The 19,326-nt window shown below is 42.3% G+C and overlaps 1 protein-coding gene across 2 annotated transcripts in view; it reads left to right on the top strand.

The window, feature by feature from the left end:
- Positions 1 to 19,326, top strand: part of GADL1 (glutamate decarboxylase like 1) — a 426,922-nt gene that overhangs the window by 230,870 nt on the left and 176,726 nt on the right. Inside the window, exon 7 of one of the 2 annotated variants that reach the window (XM_082257434.1) lies at positions 14,391 to 14,470. In XM_082257434.1, the coding sequence (XP_082113560.1) occupies positions 14,391 to 14,470 (80 nt within the window). Of the gene's footprint in view, positions 1 to 14,369; positions 14,471 to 19,326 lie in introns of both variants that reach the window. The other variant, XM_082257433.1, reaches the window with a different exon arrangement.

The raw sequence follows: 19,326 nt of genomic DNA, 5'->3' as shown, positions 1-19,326 counted from the left end.
CATAGCAGCTCTGGGCCTAGCCGGTTTGACGCACATCCCTTGCCTGGCGCATGTGCTGAATTTGGTGGTGCAGAGGTTCCTTAAAAACTACCCCGATATGTCAGAGCTGCTGCAGAAAGTGCGGGCCGTTTGTGCGCACTTTCGGCGTTCTCACCCTGCTGCTGCTCGCCTGGCAGCGCTGCAGCGTAACTTCGGCCTTCCCGCTCACCGCCTCATATGTGACGTGCCCACAAGGTGGAACTCCACCTTGCACATGCTGGAAAGACTGTGCGAGCAGCAGCAGGCCATAGTGGAGTTTCAGCTGCAGCACGCACGCGTGAGTCGCTCTGCGGAACAGCACCACTTCACCACCAATAACTGGGCCTCCATGCGAGACCTGTGTGCCTTGTTGCGCTGTTTTGAGTACTCCACCAACATGGCCAGTGGCAATGACGCCGTTCTCAGCTTAACTATCCCACTTCTATGCCTCCTTGAAAAAACAATTCGGGCGATGATGGAAGAGGATGTGGCACAGGATGAGGAGGAGGAGGAGGATGAAGAGGTAACATTTCCAAGGCTTTCAGGGCAGTCATTCGCAAGGGGCTCCGAGGGTGGGTTCCTGCACACGCAAACGCCAGGGACGCAATTGTCCAGCAGGGGCACAGTTCTGGAGGATGAGGAGGATGAGGAGGAGGAGGAGCTGGAGGAGGAGATGGAACCATGTTCACAGCAGGGTGGCACCCAGGCCAGCTCATGGCCATCACTGGTGCGTGGCTGGGGGGATACAGAGGACACGGACGATACACCTCCCACAGAGGACAGCCTTTCGTTGCCTCTGGGCAGCCTGGCACACATGAGCGATTACATGCTGCAGTGTCTCCACAACGACCGCCGAGTTGCCAACATTCTAACTTGTGCTGATTACTGGGTGGCCACGCTGCTGGATCCCCGTTACAAGGACAACGTACCGTCCTTAATTCACTCACTGGAGCGCGATCGCAAGATGCGCGAGTACAAGCGCACGCTGGTAGACGCCATGCTGCTGGCATTCCCATCTGACAGCGGGGCCACAGTGGAAGCACAAGGCAGAGGAGGAGGAGGAGGAGGTCGCCAACGCAACCAGGGCACCGCCAGCACCTCAGAAGGCAGGGTTAGCATGGCCGAAATGTGGAAAAGCTTTGTCAGCACGCCACAACAAACAGCAGCACCAGCAGCTCAGATGGAACGTCTTAGCAGGAGGCAGCATTTTACCAACATGGTGGAGCAGTATGTGTGCACACGCCTACATGTAGTGAATGACGGGTCTGCCCCCTTCAACTTCTGGGTCTCCAAATTGGGCACATGGCCTGAGCTTGCCCTTTACGCCTTGGAGGTGCTGGCGTGCCCTGCAGCCAGTGTATTATCTGAACGGGTATTTAGCACGGCTGGGGGCGTTATAACAGACAAGCGCAGCCGCCTGTCCAGAGACAATGTGGACAAGCTCACGTTCATTAAAATGAACCAGGCATGGATCCCACGGGACTTTTCCGTACCTTATGCAGAATAGCAATGGATACCGACCTTACCCACCCATTGTTCCATTTTTGCTCTTTCTCACTCTTTTGGGGTGTACCCTCATTTAAAATTTTTGAAAAGAAGCAGTGTTGGCTACCTCGTCCTCCTCCTCAGGGCCAGATTAATGTAGGGGCTATTGGAGCTGCAGCTCCAGGCCCCTACCTTTTATATAGGCCCCGGGTTGGCCATATTCACTGTTACCGCTCTTCTGTCACTTGTAAACACAGAAGTCTGGCTTCTATGCTCGCTTCCCCAGGCAGCACCCTCAGAACCTCCCCACACAGCGTGAAGGCCGGACAAGGAGGGACAGTTGGCGATGCATGGATGTGTTTATGGGCTTCAGAGACAGCATCCCATGTTGAATTAGGCATGCATGGCTGCACCCTTCCTCCTCTGGGTGCATGGCAAGGCACGGCCCTTAAGGCCCTTCAAAATCCTCAGCACCAAGCCCATGATGCTGTTAATCCGGCCCTGGTCCTCCTCCACCGCCGCTTCCACCTACACCGCCCATAGGTGTGCGCAGCCTATTGCATTAAGGTGTGCACCCCAAAGTTGAAATACACATGCATGTGTTTGCCAGCAGGGAGAGTAATGTATCGGGGCCATGTACCTGTAGGCAAGGAGAAATAGAGCAGAGCAGGTCCCAGGGAGATCTTTCCCATCTCCTCACTGGCAATGCTATGTGCCCTAGGTGATTAGGGTGTGCCCAGGCACACCCAGCACACCCTGTGCGCACGCCTATGTCACCGCCACATCCACCACCACCTCAACCTCCCTCCTACTCCATATGGGCCTCGTCCTTCAGAGATGAAGAAGAACATTGTTTTATTTTTCTGTTTTTTTTTGTTGTTTTAAGTTATTTCCCTATCCACATTTGTTTGCAGAGCACTTGCCATGCTCTTAATTACGTTTTGCTGCCATTTGCAGCACTCTAGCCCTTTCCTTTGGTGTTTTAGAGCCATTTTAGTGCCTTAAAGTTCGGGTCCCCATTGACTTCAATGGGGTTCGGTGTCCGGGAAAAGTTCGGTAAAAGTCCGGGACACGGACCCGGACTTTTTTTTAAAGTTCGGCCGAACCCGTCGAACACGGACATCTAGGTGTCCGCTCAACCCTACTTGTTAGATTAACAAGACAATTTCAAAACTCAATGGGATTTAAAATAAAAATTAAAACTAGGCAAAATACAAAACAAAAAAATTTGAGGAACTAGTCTATGGAAGCTGTGCCCAAAAGAGGGACCCAGAAGACAAAGAATTAGCCTGTAGGCTTTCCTCAAGCTAATCTTTTCCCCAATACTAACATACAATGCCTTGATTGTTTCTTGTAAATTGGAACTTCAGACAAAATAAAAAATTACATACAGTCTGTTAAAAGCATTAGCACAACAGGTCCAAGGATAGTTACATGACTCACCCTTAAATACAGCGAAGGACAGAGAAAAGCCTCCCTAAGACTGGAAGCATTACTGCTCAGATCATCAGGTAAATAGGGAAAAAAAAAGCATACTAAAAGAAAACAGATGCAGCCGCACCATCTAAGAACTAGTAAGCTGCAATACATTACATTTTTGTTTTTTGGTTTAGACATACCTCCCAACTTTCTGAGGTGAGAAAGAGGGACACCTGTTGGCAAAAGTATTTAGGCATTGGACCACCTGCCATGCTCTCTGTTACAGGGAGAATTATTACACAAAAAAGTGTTGGTTAAACTAAGTGCTTTTTTTGCCACTGCTATTCCTTGATATTCGCTTTTAAAATTTACAAATGCTACAATTTTTAAATTGGATGAAACATTTAGCACTTGGAAACACTTTTTGATAGATAGATAAATAGTGCATTTTTTATACAACTATATACATCAGGCCAAAATGAGGGACAGGTGAGGAGACAAGAGGGACAGAGGGACATTGTTCCAAATCAGGGACAGTTCCTCTAAATCAGGGATCCTCAAACTACGGCCCTCAAGCTGTTGTGGAACTGCACATCCCATGAGGAATTGTAAAACTCTGACATTCACAGACATGACTAGGGATGATGGGAACTGTAGTTCCTCAACAACTGGAGGGCCATATTTTGGAGACCCCTGCTCTAAATCAATGACAATTAGGAGCTATGGTTTAGCTACTTACTGTATTTCTGTGTGGTGGTCGCTATCTTAATAGAGGAGAGGGCTTTGTTTCCTCATGTCAAAGCTGCCAACCGATGACTTTTGTTTTGATAACAGGTGGGGGAATCTTAAGGAGGTAGCAAGAAAGGTTTACAAAGTAGAGATCCACAGAATGAATTAAGCAGAAGCAGAGATATGTATGTAGTACATATCTCTTTCCTAAAAGCAGCACAGTAGTGACAATACCAAATATCACTCCTAAATAATTTCAATGAACTAGCAGCAGTGCCTTCACACAGTACATATTTGGAGACCATAGCCATGGGCATGCCTAATTCCCCTAAAGTGATTGTAAACCCCATTCATGACATTTGACCTAAGCACATATACTATATAAGCAAAAGTATTGGCACGACTACCTTTACACGCACATGAACTTTAATGGCATCCCAGTCTTAGTCTGTAGGGTTCAATATTGAGTTAGACCACCTGTTGCAGCTATAACAGCTTTAACTCTTCTGGTAAGGCTGTCCACAAGGTTTGGGAGTGTGTCTATGGGAATGTTTGACCATTCTTCCAGAAGGGCATTTGTGAGGTCAGGCACCGATGTTGGAGAGAGGTCCTGGCTCACAGTCTAAACTCTAATTTATCCCAAAGGTGTTCTATCAGGTTGAGGTCATGACTCTGTGCAGGCCAGTCAAGATCCTCCACCCCAAACTCGCCTATCAATGTCCTTATGGACCTTGCTTCCTGCACTGGTGCACAGTCATGTTGGAGCAGGAAGGACCAACACCAAACTGTTCCCACAAAGTTGGGAGTCTGAAATTGTCCAAAATGTCTTGGTATGCTGACACCTTAAGAATTCCCTTCACTGGAATTAAGGGGCCAAGCCCAATCCCTGAAAGAAAACCCCATACCACAATCTCCCCTCTATCAAATGATTTGGACCAGTACACAAAGCAAGGTCCATAAAGACATGGATAAGGGAGTTTGGGGTGAAGGAAATTGACTGGCCTGTACAGCCCGATAGAATGCCTTTGGAAAAAATTAGACCACAGACTGCGAGCCAGGGCTTCCCTCCTACATCGGTGCCTGACTTAATAATGTGCTTCAAACATTCCCATAGACAGTTAGACACACTCCTAAACCTTGTGAACAGCCTTCACAGAAGAGTTAAAGCTGTTATAGCTGCAAAGGGTGATCCAACTCAATATTGAATCCTACGGACTAAGACTGGGATGGCATTAAAGTTCATATGCATGTAAAGGCAGGCGTCCCAATACATTTGGTAATATAGTGTATATACTTAGGTCAAGTTTCATTAATGGGGTTTACAAGAAACATTTTTAACATGATCTGTACTTTCCAAAGGGTATAGAAAGGGAAAAACAGCAGATATACAAGTAAAACTTATGTAGGGAGTTTTGTTTAATCTCTGTGTATCATCTGAGGCTGTTCACTTCACTGGGTATAGGAGCGGGTTTACATCCACTTTAAATACAGTTCATTGCTTTTTTTTCAAGAGCAATTCAAGACAAAATATACATTTTGAAGGTACTACTTAAGCCCCGTACACACGTACCGATCGTCGGCCGAACGATCGGCCGTCTTTTGTCCAGGGCTGTCGGTGTCTGTTGAAAAGTGCAAAAGACTGCACAAGAATTTTGTCTGCCGACTACAGCCGACTGCAGAAGTGATGTTATGTAATGGTTAACTTTCCCTGTGTTTTTTCTTTTCTGAGCATGCCCAGTCTTGCAAATCTGCTGTCTGTCGGCCGAATTCTGTACTGACTGGCGAACAATCGGCCACTCTGGTGTCGGCATACAAAAATTTTCATGCTTGCAAGACAGATTATTTTCGGCCGAAAGTGCGCTGTCGGCTGACGGAAGCATCATACTAACAAGCCTACAATCGGCAGATCGGTCGTCGGCCGACGATCGGTATGTGTGTACGGGCCTTTAGGCATCATTTAAAGTTCAGGTCCACTTAAAGATGTTCCCCTAATGAAAGCATAAAAAGCACTGCTAGGCAACAAGTAAAACTAAATGCTATCCAGCAAACCCTGTAGTTATGTTGAAATCAAAACATTATCTGCTTTAATCTTCATCTGCCTTAAGATCCACTGGAACCAAGTATCTTACAGCTGTTTGCTTCAATCCTGCTTGGTCTGCTTCAGTACTGTGCTGTACAAATTCTTCTGATTCATGTAGCACCCTTCAGATTCAGACTTCTAGTGCACTCTCAAGTGCTGGTAATGCAACCAAAAGCTTAAGCCTAGTACACACGAGTCGAATATCGGGTGGCATCGGCCAGTTCAATAGAAACCCAACATTCGGCCCATGTGTACTGCGGTCAGTCTGACAGAAGGTCTGTCGAAGGGGCATGACCAAAAAAGGGCTGCTGATCGACTCCCGATAAACACTCTCAGCCAATGGCTGACAGGAGTGTTCTGTTGGGGCGGGCCGTTCCCCTGTCAGAACACATTAGAACACCAGGGAAGATTGCTGTACTAACATTGGATAGGTAATACCATGGCTCCTTCTGAGCAGTCAGGTTTTTTTTTAGTTCAACCCTGCTGGGTCTACTAGTGCATACTAGGCTTTAAGCATCTCTTCAGGGATCATGTGAACAAATGCTTACTTTTTTTCGATTCCCCAGCTAGACTGTTACCATAGCATTATTTAACATCAGAGTATAGGTTCAAATTAAATTAGTTGCATAAGCCTTAGAAATGTTCTGTTAAAAGGCAGTACACAACATTTTTTGCCATATAATGAGCCAAAAGGTTTATCTGATGTGAGGCTGTTGTAAAACTGTAGTAAAAACAGTAGTAACTATTACATTGTTAGGAAAGGGTCTAAAGGGACCCTTTCATTAGGGAGAATTAAGGCAAACAGTCCCTCAAACTCTTCCTATCATGACTAACTCTACAGGCCATCTAACTGGCAAAGTATTACCACTTTCTAAAACTGACACAACTACATCCTACACATCCCTATCGGCAAGTAAGGCTGCCGGTAATGTGTCAGACTGGAGATCAACCGCATTTAATTGTTACAAGAAGGTTTTGGGAGTTCCTTCAGGGATGTACAGGCAGTTCTAGGTGTTTGCACTTTAAAGATGCAGCAACTCCCCCATCCCAGCGATAGTCTCTTTAACCACATAACGTCTGTAGCAGCAACGTGGCTCGTTATCGTCTAGCGATGTAGTACTATGTCGCTAGACTCCTCCCCCTGTAGGCGGCGCTCGCGCGCCGCTGGAGGCGCGCTCCCGCTGTTTTCAGTCACAGCGGGATTCGGGCCAGGGGAGGAGCGGCGGCGATTGTCGCTGCTCTTCCCCAGATCGTCGGGGAATTTAGTTTGGAGATCCGCCCGCCTGTGTAAACAGAGCGGGCGGATCTCCTAGGTGACAGGGAGTGACAGATCGCAGTGTTCAGCATAGCTGAACATCCGATCTGTCCTTGACTCACTCAGTCACCTCCCCCCACACACGTTAGTAAGCACCAGGCATACATTAACCCCTCCCTCTCCAATAAAATTAACCCCTTCCCTGCCAGTGTCATTTTTACAGTAACAGTGCATATATATAGCACTGATTACTGCAGTAATGTCACTGGTACCCCCAAAAGTGTCAAAAATTTCAGTCAAGGGTCCGATCTGTCCGCTGCAATGTCGCAGTCCCGCAAAAAAAATTTTAGATCGCCGCCATTACACCAAAAATTACAAAAATCTTTCCCTTAGTTAGTAAACGCAATAAATTTTGCGCAAACCAATCAAAATACGCTTATTGTGATTTTTTTTTTACCAAACATAGGTAGCAGAAAACAAATTGGCCATAAATGTAAAAAAAATTTGAGTTTTACATTTTTTGGGGGGGAATTTCATATAAAAAAATGTTAAAAATATTGTTATTTTTTCAAAATAAACGCTCTTTTTTTGTTTATAGCGCAAAAAGTAAAAATCGCACAGGTGATCAAATACCACCAAAAGAAAGCTCTGTTTGTGGGGAAAAAAAGGACGTCAATTTTGTTTGGGTACGGCGTCGCACGACCGCGCAATTGTCCGTTAAGGTCGCACAGCGTCAAATCGCAAAAGTGGCCCAGACGTAAGACAGCAAAATGCTCTAGTGGTAAAGTGGTTAAATTAGGCCCTTCTTATTATTGGATAAATACACAAAAAACTGTGTGCTTGTTACAGAAACATTCACACACACACACACTGTAATTGCAATATGTAATTATGGTCTACATTCAGTAAGGCAATTCAATATCCCCAAGCATGCAACCAGTAATGATCTTTCATTGTTCTGACTGCTCCGAAGAGAAAATATCTTTAGTTGTTTATGGTTTACTACACAGCTTGACTATTTGAATCTTGTTTAATCAGCCTGTGTACTTTTTATTTAAAGTAGAAATGGAATGCGTGTTCCCCCACTAGCCTTGACTCACCTTCCATAAAATTAATGAAGCATATGACAAAATATAAAGTATCACTTCTACATACATAGGGTGCACAGAAGTACAATCACAATGGCCTCCTTGTGATTACAGGATGTGCAGGTGTTGTACATGCAGCTTTTAAACAATTTGAGCCTGATTTACCAAGGATATAAACTGGCTTGCTGGGTAGTGTATCTCCAGTGATGCAGCTGGAATGACTTAAAAACTGAACGAGATGTGCACATGCAGGCACGTGAAGCTTTACAGTATATCTGACCTAGAAATATGAACACAAGTTTAGTGACGTGGAGCACACATCCCCAAGACAACAAAATATTCTCCTTGCATGTCTCTTTACTTCAAAGGACCAGTAGAGCAGGATTTCACAATTTAATTCAACTACTATTCTTACAATTTTGTAATACAATTGTACTAATTGTATATTTTTACCTAATTAACGTATATATTTTTGGCTTGAAAATCTTTTATTATATTGCAATTAAATATATTGGCATTTCATGTGTCACGTTAACTAACTTGTTAAATCAATCGACTTATAACATAAATATATAGATGATCAAAGGGTTGACTTTCCTTTTTGAAGCTCAAATACTGTATATGTACAGATAGATTTTACATATAATTTCAATACATTATTTAGGCACTTCATTTTATATTTCATTTAACTTGCTTATCATTCTACTTACACAAAATGTAATAACAGTAATTATATTACAATATAATATGATATGATATGATGATATATACACTATATTACCAAAAGTATTGGGACACCTCTTTTACACTAACATGAAGTTTAATGGCATCTCAGTCTTAGTCCATAGGGTTCAATATTGAGATGGCTCACCCTTTGCAGCTACAACAGCTTCAACTCTTCTGGGAAGGCTGTCCACAAGGTTTAGGAGTGTCTCTATTGGAATGTTTGTCCATTCTTCCAGAAGCGCATTTGTGAAGTCAGGCACAGATGTTGTAGAGAAGGTCTGGCAAGCAGTCTCTGCTCTAATTCATCCCAAAGGTGTTCTATCGGGTTGAGGTCAGGAATCTGTGCAGGCCAGTCACATGCCTCCACCCCAAAGTCCCTCTTCCATGTCTTTATGGACCTTGCTTTCTGCACTGGTGCACAGTCATGTTGGAACAGAAAGGGGCCATCCCAGTGGCTGAACTACCAAGGTTGCAGCAGTCACACTTGCGACTGGGCCCTGGAGTTTTGCCACTGTGGGGGTCCTGTCCGTTCTGCCACTGTGAGGGGGCCCGACCATCCATTCTGTTACTGGGAGGGATCTGCCGCAGCCCGCCCATTCTGTCACTGGCTCAGAGCCTATACTGACAGTCCCTCCTACCTCAAATGGATAGGACATAACCAATCTACTCGTTATCCTCCCGCCCCTCTCTTGTGTGCACCGCAGGAAGTGTGAATGATCAAATTCAGCTGCTTAGCTTCACACTTCCCGTGGTCCACACAGGAGAGGGGCGGGAGGACAAGGAACAGATCGGCTGTCTCCTATCCATGGGAGGTGGGAGAACTGTCAGTACAGGCTCTGAGTCTGAGCTGTATGAGAGAGACACTCTCAGCTCAGAGTACTGCTGATGGGCACTGATAGGCAGCATTGATGAGCACTGATAAGTAGCAATGATAAGCAGCAATGATAAGTAGCACTGATAGGCAGCATTGATGAGCACTGATAGTCAGTACTGATAGGTGGCACTGATAGGCAGCATTAATGAGCACTGATAAGTGGCACTGATGGACACTGATAGGTGACATTGATTAGCACTGATAGGAAGCACCGATGGGCACTGATAGGCGGCATTGATGAGCACTAAGTGCCACTAATAGGCAGCACTGATAGGCGGCATTGATGAGCACTGATAATGACGCTGATAGGCATTGATGAGCACTGATAGGTGGCATTGATGAGCACTGATCAGCGGTATTGGTGAGCACTGATTGGTGGCACTGATAGGCAGCGCTGATAGGCACTGATAGGGGGCACTGATGAGCACTGATAGGCAGCATTCATGAGCACTGATAGGTGGCACTAATAGGCATCATTGATGGGCACTGATAGGTGGCATTATTTAGCACTGATAGGTGGCATTCTTGAGCAATGATAGGTAGCACTGATAGGCAGCACTGATGGTCAGAGCCCTGATTATTAGTGTAAACAATGTACTGACAGTCTTACTGGTTAACGGCTCTCCTTTCCTCACACAGATACAGCGTGGGAATAAAGGAGTGCCCATAATCGATAAGTCTGTTTACATGTGATCAGCTGATCACATGGTAATCGACCACTGTGATTGTTCGAAGCACACAGCAGTCACAAAGCATGCTGGATGCGCACCGCAGGGGGCACATGGGAGGCAGGATTCTGGGAGGATGTCCATGGATGCCGTCCCAGAACTGGAAGCCTGGTGCTTGGCTGGAAGGGGGGGGGGGGCCTTCATGGTTTCTTGCACCGGGGCCTTGAAGGTTCTAGTTATGCCTCTGGGACATCCCCAAACTGTTGAGAGCATGAAATTGTCCAAAATGTTTTGGTATGGTGATGCTTTAAGAGTTCCCTTCACTGGAACTAAGGGGCCATGCCAAACGCTTGAAAAATAACCCCACACCATAATCCCCCCTCCACTAAATGATTTGGGTCAGTACACAAAGGAAGGTCCATAAAGACTTAGATGAGTGTTTGGGGTGGAGGAACTTGACTGGCTTGACCTCAACCCGATAGAATACTTTTTGGATGAATTAGAGAAGAGACTGCGAGCCAGGCCTTCTCGTCCAAATCAGTGCCTGACCTTTACAAATGCGCTTCTAGAAGAATGGTCAAACATTCCCATAGATACACTCCTAAACCTTGTAGACAGCCTTCCTGGAAGAGTTGAACCGTTATAGCTGCAAAGGGTGAGCCAACTCAATAATGAACCCTACGGACTAAGACTGGGATGCCATTATATTTCATGTGCGTGTAATGGCAGACATCCCAATATTTTTGGAAATATAATGCATATATCCTTCAAAAAAAAGTTGGTTCACTAAAAGCTAAACTCCAGGCAAACAGGTAAATAGAGTGACTTAGACTGAATTTCACACATGATACTATTTTTCCTGTTAAAAGATGTTTAATTTGTTCAGCCAGTCCTAGATCCAGGCAGCCCTGCCAAACTGTATGGCCTTGTCCTGCACATCTTGTGACCTCCCTACAGACCGTACTGCAGTTAAGTTATACGGCTCGATCTAAGATCCACGCCAGTCTGTGATTAGACAGTGAAGCAGCAGTAAGCACACTGATGAGGTCATCCCTGTGCTCTCTCTTACTATCAGTGCTGGATGGACACTGTGTGATGCAGTAAAGACTGATTGGCTTATAGTGCTGCACCTCCGTCTCCTAGTGCTGCTATTACAGAAGACTGGTATCAAGACAATTCAGGTACTTATGCTAGTACTACTATATATAAAAATACTCTGTAATGATTGTTTTTATAACCCTGGAGTTCAGCTTTAAAAAACAAAAATAAAAAAAGAGATTTTATATATATATATATATATATAGCAATAGAACCAGCAAGCAATAGAAATAACTTTTCTATATAGAATAGGATGCTTACACACGTTGACTGCAAGCATAAACATAAAAAAGGGGACTCCAACCTAACAAACGTTTGCAACTGCATGAACTTTTATTCTGTAACGTGCATGAGAATGTGTGTATATTCCTAATACTACCTGACAGCTACCACTGGAGGGTGTTTCATTCAGTATTTTGTTGGAAAATGTAATATTCTCTGTGATTCCATTTATGAAACTAAAAAAGAAATCTTATTGACTGATTCACTCTCTTACTAGAGGCCAAAAAAAAAAAATGCATCAATTTTTTCCGTTATTAAACATGATCCTCAATAGTGCAGAACCAAACCTACAAAAGGGTCTAAGGGGCCCATTTAAAGTGCTACTAAACCCAGGACCCTGCATTCACTATATCTGGTCTCCCACAATACACAGAACATGTAAATGCAATTATTTTCATAAATATAAACTGCTAAATACCTTTTCTCATCAGCAGTATATAGCAGTCCTGTGACTTCTATCTGTTCCTAGTGAAGTTTGTAGGAGGGGTTTTCATACTGAACTGAGCTATCCTATGAGGCTTCAGGGTTCCAGCCCCTCTGTCTGGACATGTCTGGACAGTGCTGATTGGCCCCTGTGCTGGTCACATGCACTCTCCCAAGAAAAAAAAAAAATCTCTCTAGCAGTACAGACCAAACTGAGCATGTGCAGCCTGATGCCTCGTATACACGCATCGATTATTGGTCGGGAATTTTCGGCCAACGTCCGATCGGCCGATTTTCGGCTTGTTAGTATGATGCTTCCAATAACCGACTCCGACTTTTCGGCCGAAAAAAATCTGGTGTGCAGGCTATAAAATTTTTGTTGGCCGTCAACACAACGGCCGATTTTCCGTCAGTCAGTACAGATTTCGGCAGACAAAAATCTGATGAGCAAGACTGGGCATGCTCAGAGAAGAAAAAACACACGGAAAGTAAACCATCACATGACATCACTTCTGAAGTAGATTTTTGTTGGCCAAGAAAAATCGTGCGCAGTCTAGGCACATTCCAACCAACAAAACACCACTCTGGACAAAAGTCGGACGATCGGTCGGCCGATAATCGTTGCGTGTGTACGAGGCATGACTCCAAAGGCTCTGTCTTATCCGGACATGTTCTCAAGTCAGTGGAAGAAGAGGAGGATCTGTGCATACAAGATCAAACAGCCTTTTTACACAAGGCAGAGGTCTAACCCCTTAGGTTCCACAGTGAGTATAACGAGCATGCTTTACTGCATATATACAGACTCATTTTAATGTTGTGGGTTTAGTAACACTTTAATACTTCAAATCCTTAAAGGAGTTTACTTTTTTATTTCTTAATCAATAAATAGGCAGGTAGACAAGCAATTTTGCAAGCCAGTTGATCCAGCAAGTCACTGAAAGAAAAAAATGTTGAATGGCTTGTTAGCGTGATAAATGTTATATTTATATTTGCAGTCTATTGCTCTGTTACCATCTATTTTTCAATTAATGCGAGAAGAATAAATTAACTTTTGATACTGGAGAAGCATTTTCCCAGCACAGAGAGTGATGCCCTATTTTAAGAACCTCATAAAAATGAATTCTCTCTGTAACCCAACCTTATCACTAAACTTCCCTGTAATCCCAGCCCTAATACTAAGCTTACCCATACCCTTTAAACTTACCCTCCCTATAACCCTAACACTAGCCCTTTCTTTACTAAACCCAACTAAAGTTTTTACATATTCTGAGCAAGCAGTAAAAACATTCTAAAACAAGCCTTCATTCACCTCTGTTGCTATAGGCATTGCAGAGAACTTATTGACCAAATTAACAAGAGGGGCACAGAAAACGACTAGTTCCTATTGTTTTCTATTACAAAAGGGACTTAGTAGCCTGCCAGCCCTTTAATGTAAACAGCAGCTGTTTCTAAGTTGCTGGAAACCATTTGGCAATCTTCTTTAGGGTCTCTGTAGTCTTTGAGGATTTTAAAGAATATATTATTTCATTTTGCAAGTGGCTAAAGAGGTCAGGGTGGCTTATGTAAAGCTCTTTTTCTGCTTGTTAAGTCTATGTAATTAATTGATTGGTCATAGTCAGATCACAAGTGCACCTTAAGCCATTGTCTGCATACTTACCACCAGGATCCCCTAAGATGAAGACTAACTATACTGTGCTGAAAGAAACCAGTGTAAAAATTCACCTACAGTGTATTTCAGTGAGATTATAGAACAGCAAGTCAATTTTACCTAGAAAAGTGTCTCTCGCAGTAGGAAATGTCTTCAGCTATGATTTGTTTTTGAAAACTTTTTTTACATACATATTATGGATGCAAATAATATTCCAGCAAAATAGACCAATCTTTGAGCTTTTCCTTTTTAGTTGGAAAGGCAGACATATGTTGTAAGTAACTTACTTCATAAAAAATAAAGCTGTAATTTGTAAAGTTTACTTTTGCTACTATGGCTACAATAAAGCTGAAATGGTGGTTTTTACTAAATTTTAATATTTTTTTTAATTACAAGCTCACAAACTGAGATTTTATTTATATTTTACAAATAGACATTAAATATACTGCGTACTCATTATGATTTTTTTTTTTTTTTCATTTGACTGCTTTTGCCAAACACGTCACAATGTATTGCCCGCTAGTTTATATGAGTAAGTCTGATATTTTGCTGTCAATTTTTCTTTTGTATGTACAGTCATTATTTTGTTTTCAACAGTGTCACTACTCCATGAAGAAGGCAGCTGCTTTCCTTGGTATTGGCACACACAATGTGTATTTTGTTAAGGCTGATCATCAGTAAGTGGATATGCAATTTAAACCTTCATTTTTTTAATTATACAAAGTGTTTGCAATTTCACAAAGTGTCATTCACATGCTTTATAAGCATATTCATGACAGTTATTTGCTTTAGAAAGAATGGGAGTTGGAATCTAGTTTGCATTTTCAATTATCAATTTCTCTTGCAGATAGATTCATCAGAAGGAAATGCAGTGTCAAGGATAAAAAGTTTTAAATGGGTCTCAATGGAATAGTACAACATTGAACAAAATGCGTAAACTCATCAGTATCATTAGAATTGTGGGAATTGTTTGATTTCCAGGACTATAAGCACTTGTGCTTAAATACACCACTTTGTTAAATATCCCATCCGGATTGAAATAAATATTTCTAATCATTAAGCCCCGATTTCCTGCAGTGCCTTTTTAATTGAATGGCCTCCCCCCACATTTTTTCACATAATTCATATGACACAAAGGGTACTTCTGCCAGCATTTATATTATATTATGTTTCTCCGTGAGACACAGGCTAGTATGACTATGAACACCTTGCTACAGATAACTATTTAAAGATCTAGACTAGCCTTCTCATACCCAACAGAAAGCAGCAACTGATATCTGGAACCCCTGTTTACCCCAACCTAAATCTTCATTTACTTATATTTTTTTTATTACAAGAGGCTGATGACTTTACAAGTGTATGCTTTTTGTATTGCTCTGAAAGGAGGTGATGACAACATCTTTAAATATCAAAAAAACATATAAACATGCATTCCTACTTTTCTCCATCAGAGAGATGAAAACCAAATATAATATATTATATTTACAGTAGGACTTAGGGAAAAAAAGCCATCTGTAACGGAACCGCCTCACACAGTACTACGGGTCTTCCGTTAGTATATGGCTTCCTTAAAGTCATGAACATATTGAGATATTCCAGCCGCCCTCCATACAAAGCTAGCTTGACACTTAGCTTGTACTAGAATCATTCTTTATTGAACAGTCACACAGAATTTACATACAGCATGGCCCTCCCCCTCCTGATCATTTTACCACACACAGGTCAGGGGTTGCCTAATTACATTATCATATGCAGATGAAATTGTATACAGAAACAGAATTAACCTGAACTAATTATCTAGCCATCTGGACAGAACAATGTGGGCTCATTAACATTTAACAATGGGATAGGCAGACTTAACACAATACACATTATCTCAATACACAAACAATAGGACAAGTCTGCCAATGACAGTCTGAACATCTACTACATTGAAACACATGGAATACACATCTAGGTGTCACAGACTCCGTGGCAACAGGCCACAGGTCTCACAGTGCAAAGTGGGATCAAATCTTTACATTTCTTGAGAGACACCATTGACAAATATCACTCTCCCATCTGAAGCCATCCAAACCATTCTCTCAGCGTCCCCCAAGTATCTGTCCCTCACTCCCAGTGACGGTGAACACCATCACACCATCTACTTCAGGGTTTCTCAACCAGGGTTCCATGGAAACCTAGGGTTCCTCCCGAGGTTGCTAGGGGTTTCTTAAGCAATGGACAATTTCTGCCTCTCAGATAAGTTCTCAATGACACCATTGTTCCTTTTAGCTATCTGTAAGGGGGTAATTCTTCCCAATGATGACAAGAGTAAGGAGCATTCTTCCCACTGACTGTCACACTAATGTGTCATGAGTTGTAGATTTTTAATTTTTAGCAGGGGTTCCCCTAGAACAGAAATTTATTTTAAGGTTTCCTCTGTGTTGAAATGATTGAGAAAGGTTAATCTACTTCATAATAGATACAGCTGTAATTTGTAAAGTTGACTTTTGCTACTATGGCTACATGAAAGGTGAAATGGTGGATTTTACTCACTTTTATTTTTTTATTTTTTTAATTACAAGCTCAAAAACTGAGATTTTATTGTTTATATTTTACAAATATACATTAAATATACTACGTTCCCACTATGATTTTTTTAATTTAAAAACTTTTTTATTTGGTATAAAATAGTGGTACGACCGATTATGATTTTTAGAGCATTGTTGGACTCTTTAAAGGGCACATCTGTATTTTTTCAATTTTTGTGATTATATTTCTCTAATCAAATTTCCATACAGAACAGAGAACGGAGTTTCCATCTAAACAGAGCAAGTAGTAGGCTACTCCTTGGACTCATTTAGCTATTCGTGTAATTTGAGATTTAGCTGGTAGCGTCATTTTAAAAATGTGGAAAAAATACATATTTTATATGTTCCAAAAAAAAAAAAAAAAGGAAAACATATTTTTTAATCTTAAGTCCTTACTATAATACATATACTGTATATGTATACACACACTACCTTTGGAAATGTTTTTCTTATTTACAGACAGCTGAGGGCAATAAACTCTGCACACAATTGCACACAAAGTTTTTTTTTGTGAGCATCTGTATTTATACACACAAACAAGCATATACTGTACAATGAATTGTAGCATTGGGTGGATTCATTTCCTAGTGTCACCTTGAATGCAAACTCACCAAGCTCTGCCCCATGTAATATGAATGATATCCAGCACTATGTGCATGGGTCTCTCTTGTGTTTTGTTTTTATCGTAAAGATGTAGTGCAGGGGTGTCAAACTCAATTTCATTGCGGGCCGCATCAGCATTACGGTTGCCCTCAAAGGGCCAGTTACATCTGTAGGATTAGATCCAGAGCACCCAACACCCCCTTACACCCTTACATGGGATGTCAAGAACCCCCTCACAATCAGAAGTCAAGAGTCACCCACCCTTCCTTACATCACAATGCACCCCTTACCTTGTGTTGCTGCCAGGAAGAAGATGCGGGTGGATCTGGGAAGAAGTGCAGGGTCTGGAGGAGAACCAGAGGAGGGCTGGAGTCAGCTTCCAGAGTGTGCTGAATGCTGAGACCAGGGGAGGCAAAGGCAAGGTGGCGTTGCGGCTGCACAGAGAGGTGCAGGATCTGTAGGAGGAGTTCTGCCCTCCTCTCTGCTGTTAACTGCAGAGAAGGGGGGGTGGGCAAAGATGAGCCTGTCTGCACAGAGGAGTGCAGGATCTGGCAAAGGAGTTCTGTCCTCTCTCCGCTGCCGACTTCACAGACAAGGTGGGGGCAGAGAAAAGGGGGGTGCCGCAGCTGCCTGAGAGGTGTGAGGGCCACATGACATGGGGGGCCGAATTCAGCCCACAGGCCTTGTGTTTGACACCTGTGATGTAGTGCTTTTGTTTTTATAATTTTGATAATGTGGGTTGCAATCATACAAATATACACGCTAAGTAAATACAAGTGACAGTCAATAACATCCAAGTACTTTGTTGAAGAATTGATGCATACTCTCTGTGTTTATCCACGGAAAATTGCAATCAGAAGTACAACAATATTTAAAATACAGAGTTTTAATGATGAAGAATATGAAACGTTTTCACTGCTGTCTTCTCTTTTTGAAGATGCTACTTGCTTTGCTGATATTATGACCCCCATGTTTCAGTACTTTGAGTCCCTGATCTGGAACCTGGAGCTGAATTTCTTACTTGTGTGACACTTTCCTGATATGCATATTTGTTCCAGGTCAGTGACATAGTTACATTGTTAGTCTGGTTGAAAAAAGACACATGTCCATTTAGTGTAACCAATAAAAGGGAGAAAAACATTAAAATCCTAAATACAGATTCCTATATCCACCGTTGATCCAGAGAAAAGCAAAAAAAAACAGCAAAGCATGATCCAATTTGCTCCAGCAAGGGAAAAACTAACTTCCTGATCCCCCAAGAGGTAACCAGATATTCCCTGGATCAACTTTACCTATAGATATTGGTATCCAGTTAGATTATGTACAATTAGAAAATAATCAAGGCCTTTTTAAAACAATCTACTGAGCTGGACACAACCAGCTTTTGGGGGAGTCTATTTCAAATTTTCACAGCTCTTACTGTGAAGAAGCCTTTCCATATTTGGAGATTAAATCTCTTTTCTTCGAGATGTAAAGAGCGCCCCCTTGTCCTCTGTGATGACTGTAAATATCTCAATACCAAATTCACTAAATGGACCACTTATGTATTTATACATGCTGATCATATCCCTCCTTAATAGAAAGTATTAAAGCCAGCAAGACAGAAAAAACAGCCAGATAACCAGTATGTTTAGTATTTTACTTCAATAGCAGCAGCACTTGGGTTTGCTTTAATCACAAAAAAAGTATGCCTTGTTGTTGTTAGGAGTTGTATGACTAAAGAAATTGTAAATTGTGCCAAATTACAAACTAAAAACATTTGGGGATGATTGATAATTATTGATACATTTTTAATGTTACTGTACATCAAAACTATAGGTACAGCAAAATGTGAGCCCTAGGCTCTATATGCTCCCAAGATAACTCCCTAACTTGTCCCTAACATTACTATAATTCCATCAATGGTACTTTCTATGATACTCCAGTGTACAATATCTGAATTTAAAATAACCATGCCCAGCTTTGCTAGCACCATGATACACCATCAGTGCCACATTGTAATAACTCTGTATTTCCCTCTACCTATAAAATACAGTTCGATGACACACAAACACTTTACACTCCTCCTCCTATTTGATAGGCAGAGACTATATAACTACAGTAGGCCTATCGTTAGTTTATTTCATGTGCCGTGACCAGCTATTTTTCTTATATGCCAGCACCAAAACACAGAATAGAATGCAAACTTAAAGAGGAACTACAGTCTGTTCACATAATTTGGAATAAAAACATATTTGCCATTCTGAAGTTTCCCTCCAACCACTTTGCATATGATTTTATTTATACTGTGATTCTGCAGTTGCCAAATATCCTGCCACTAAGTCTGGCTGCAGCCATTTTAACTGTGGGCTGCAGAA

The sequence above is a fragment of the Pelophylax lessonae genome (assembly GCF_965119305.1).
Source record: "Pelophylax lessonae genome assembly, chromosome: 5".
Lineage (NCBI taxonomy): Eukaryota > Metazoa > Chordata > Amphibia > Anura > Ranidae > Pelophylax > Pelophylax lessonae.
Note: the sequence above shows the minus strand (reverse complement) of the source record. Positions and strands in the feature narration are given on the sequence as shown.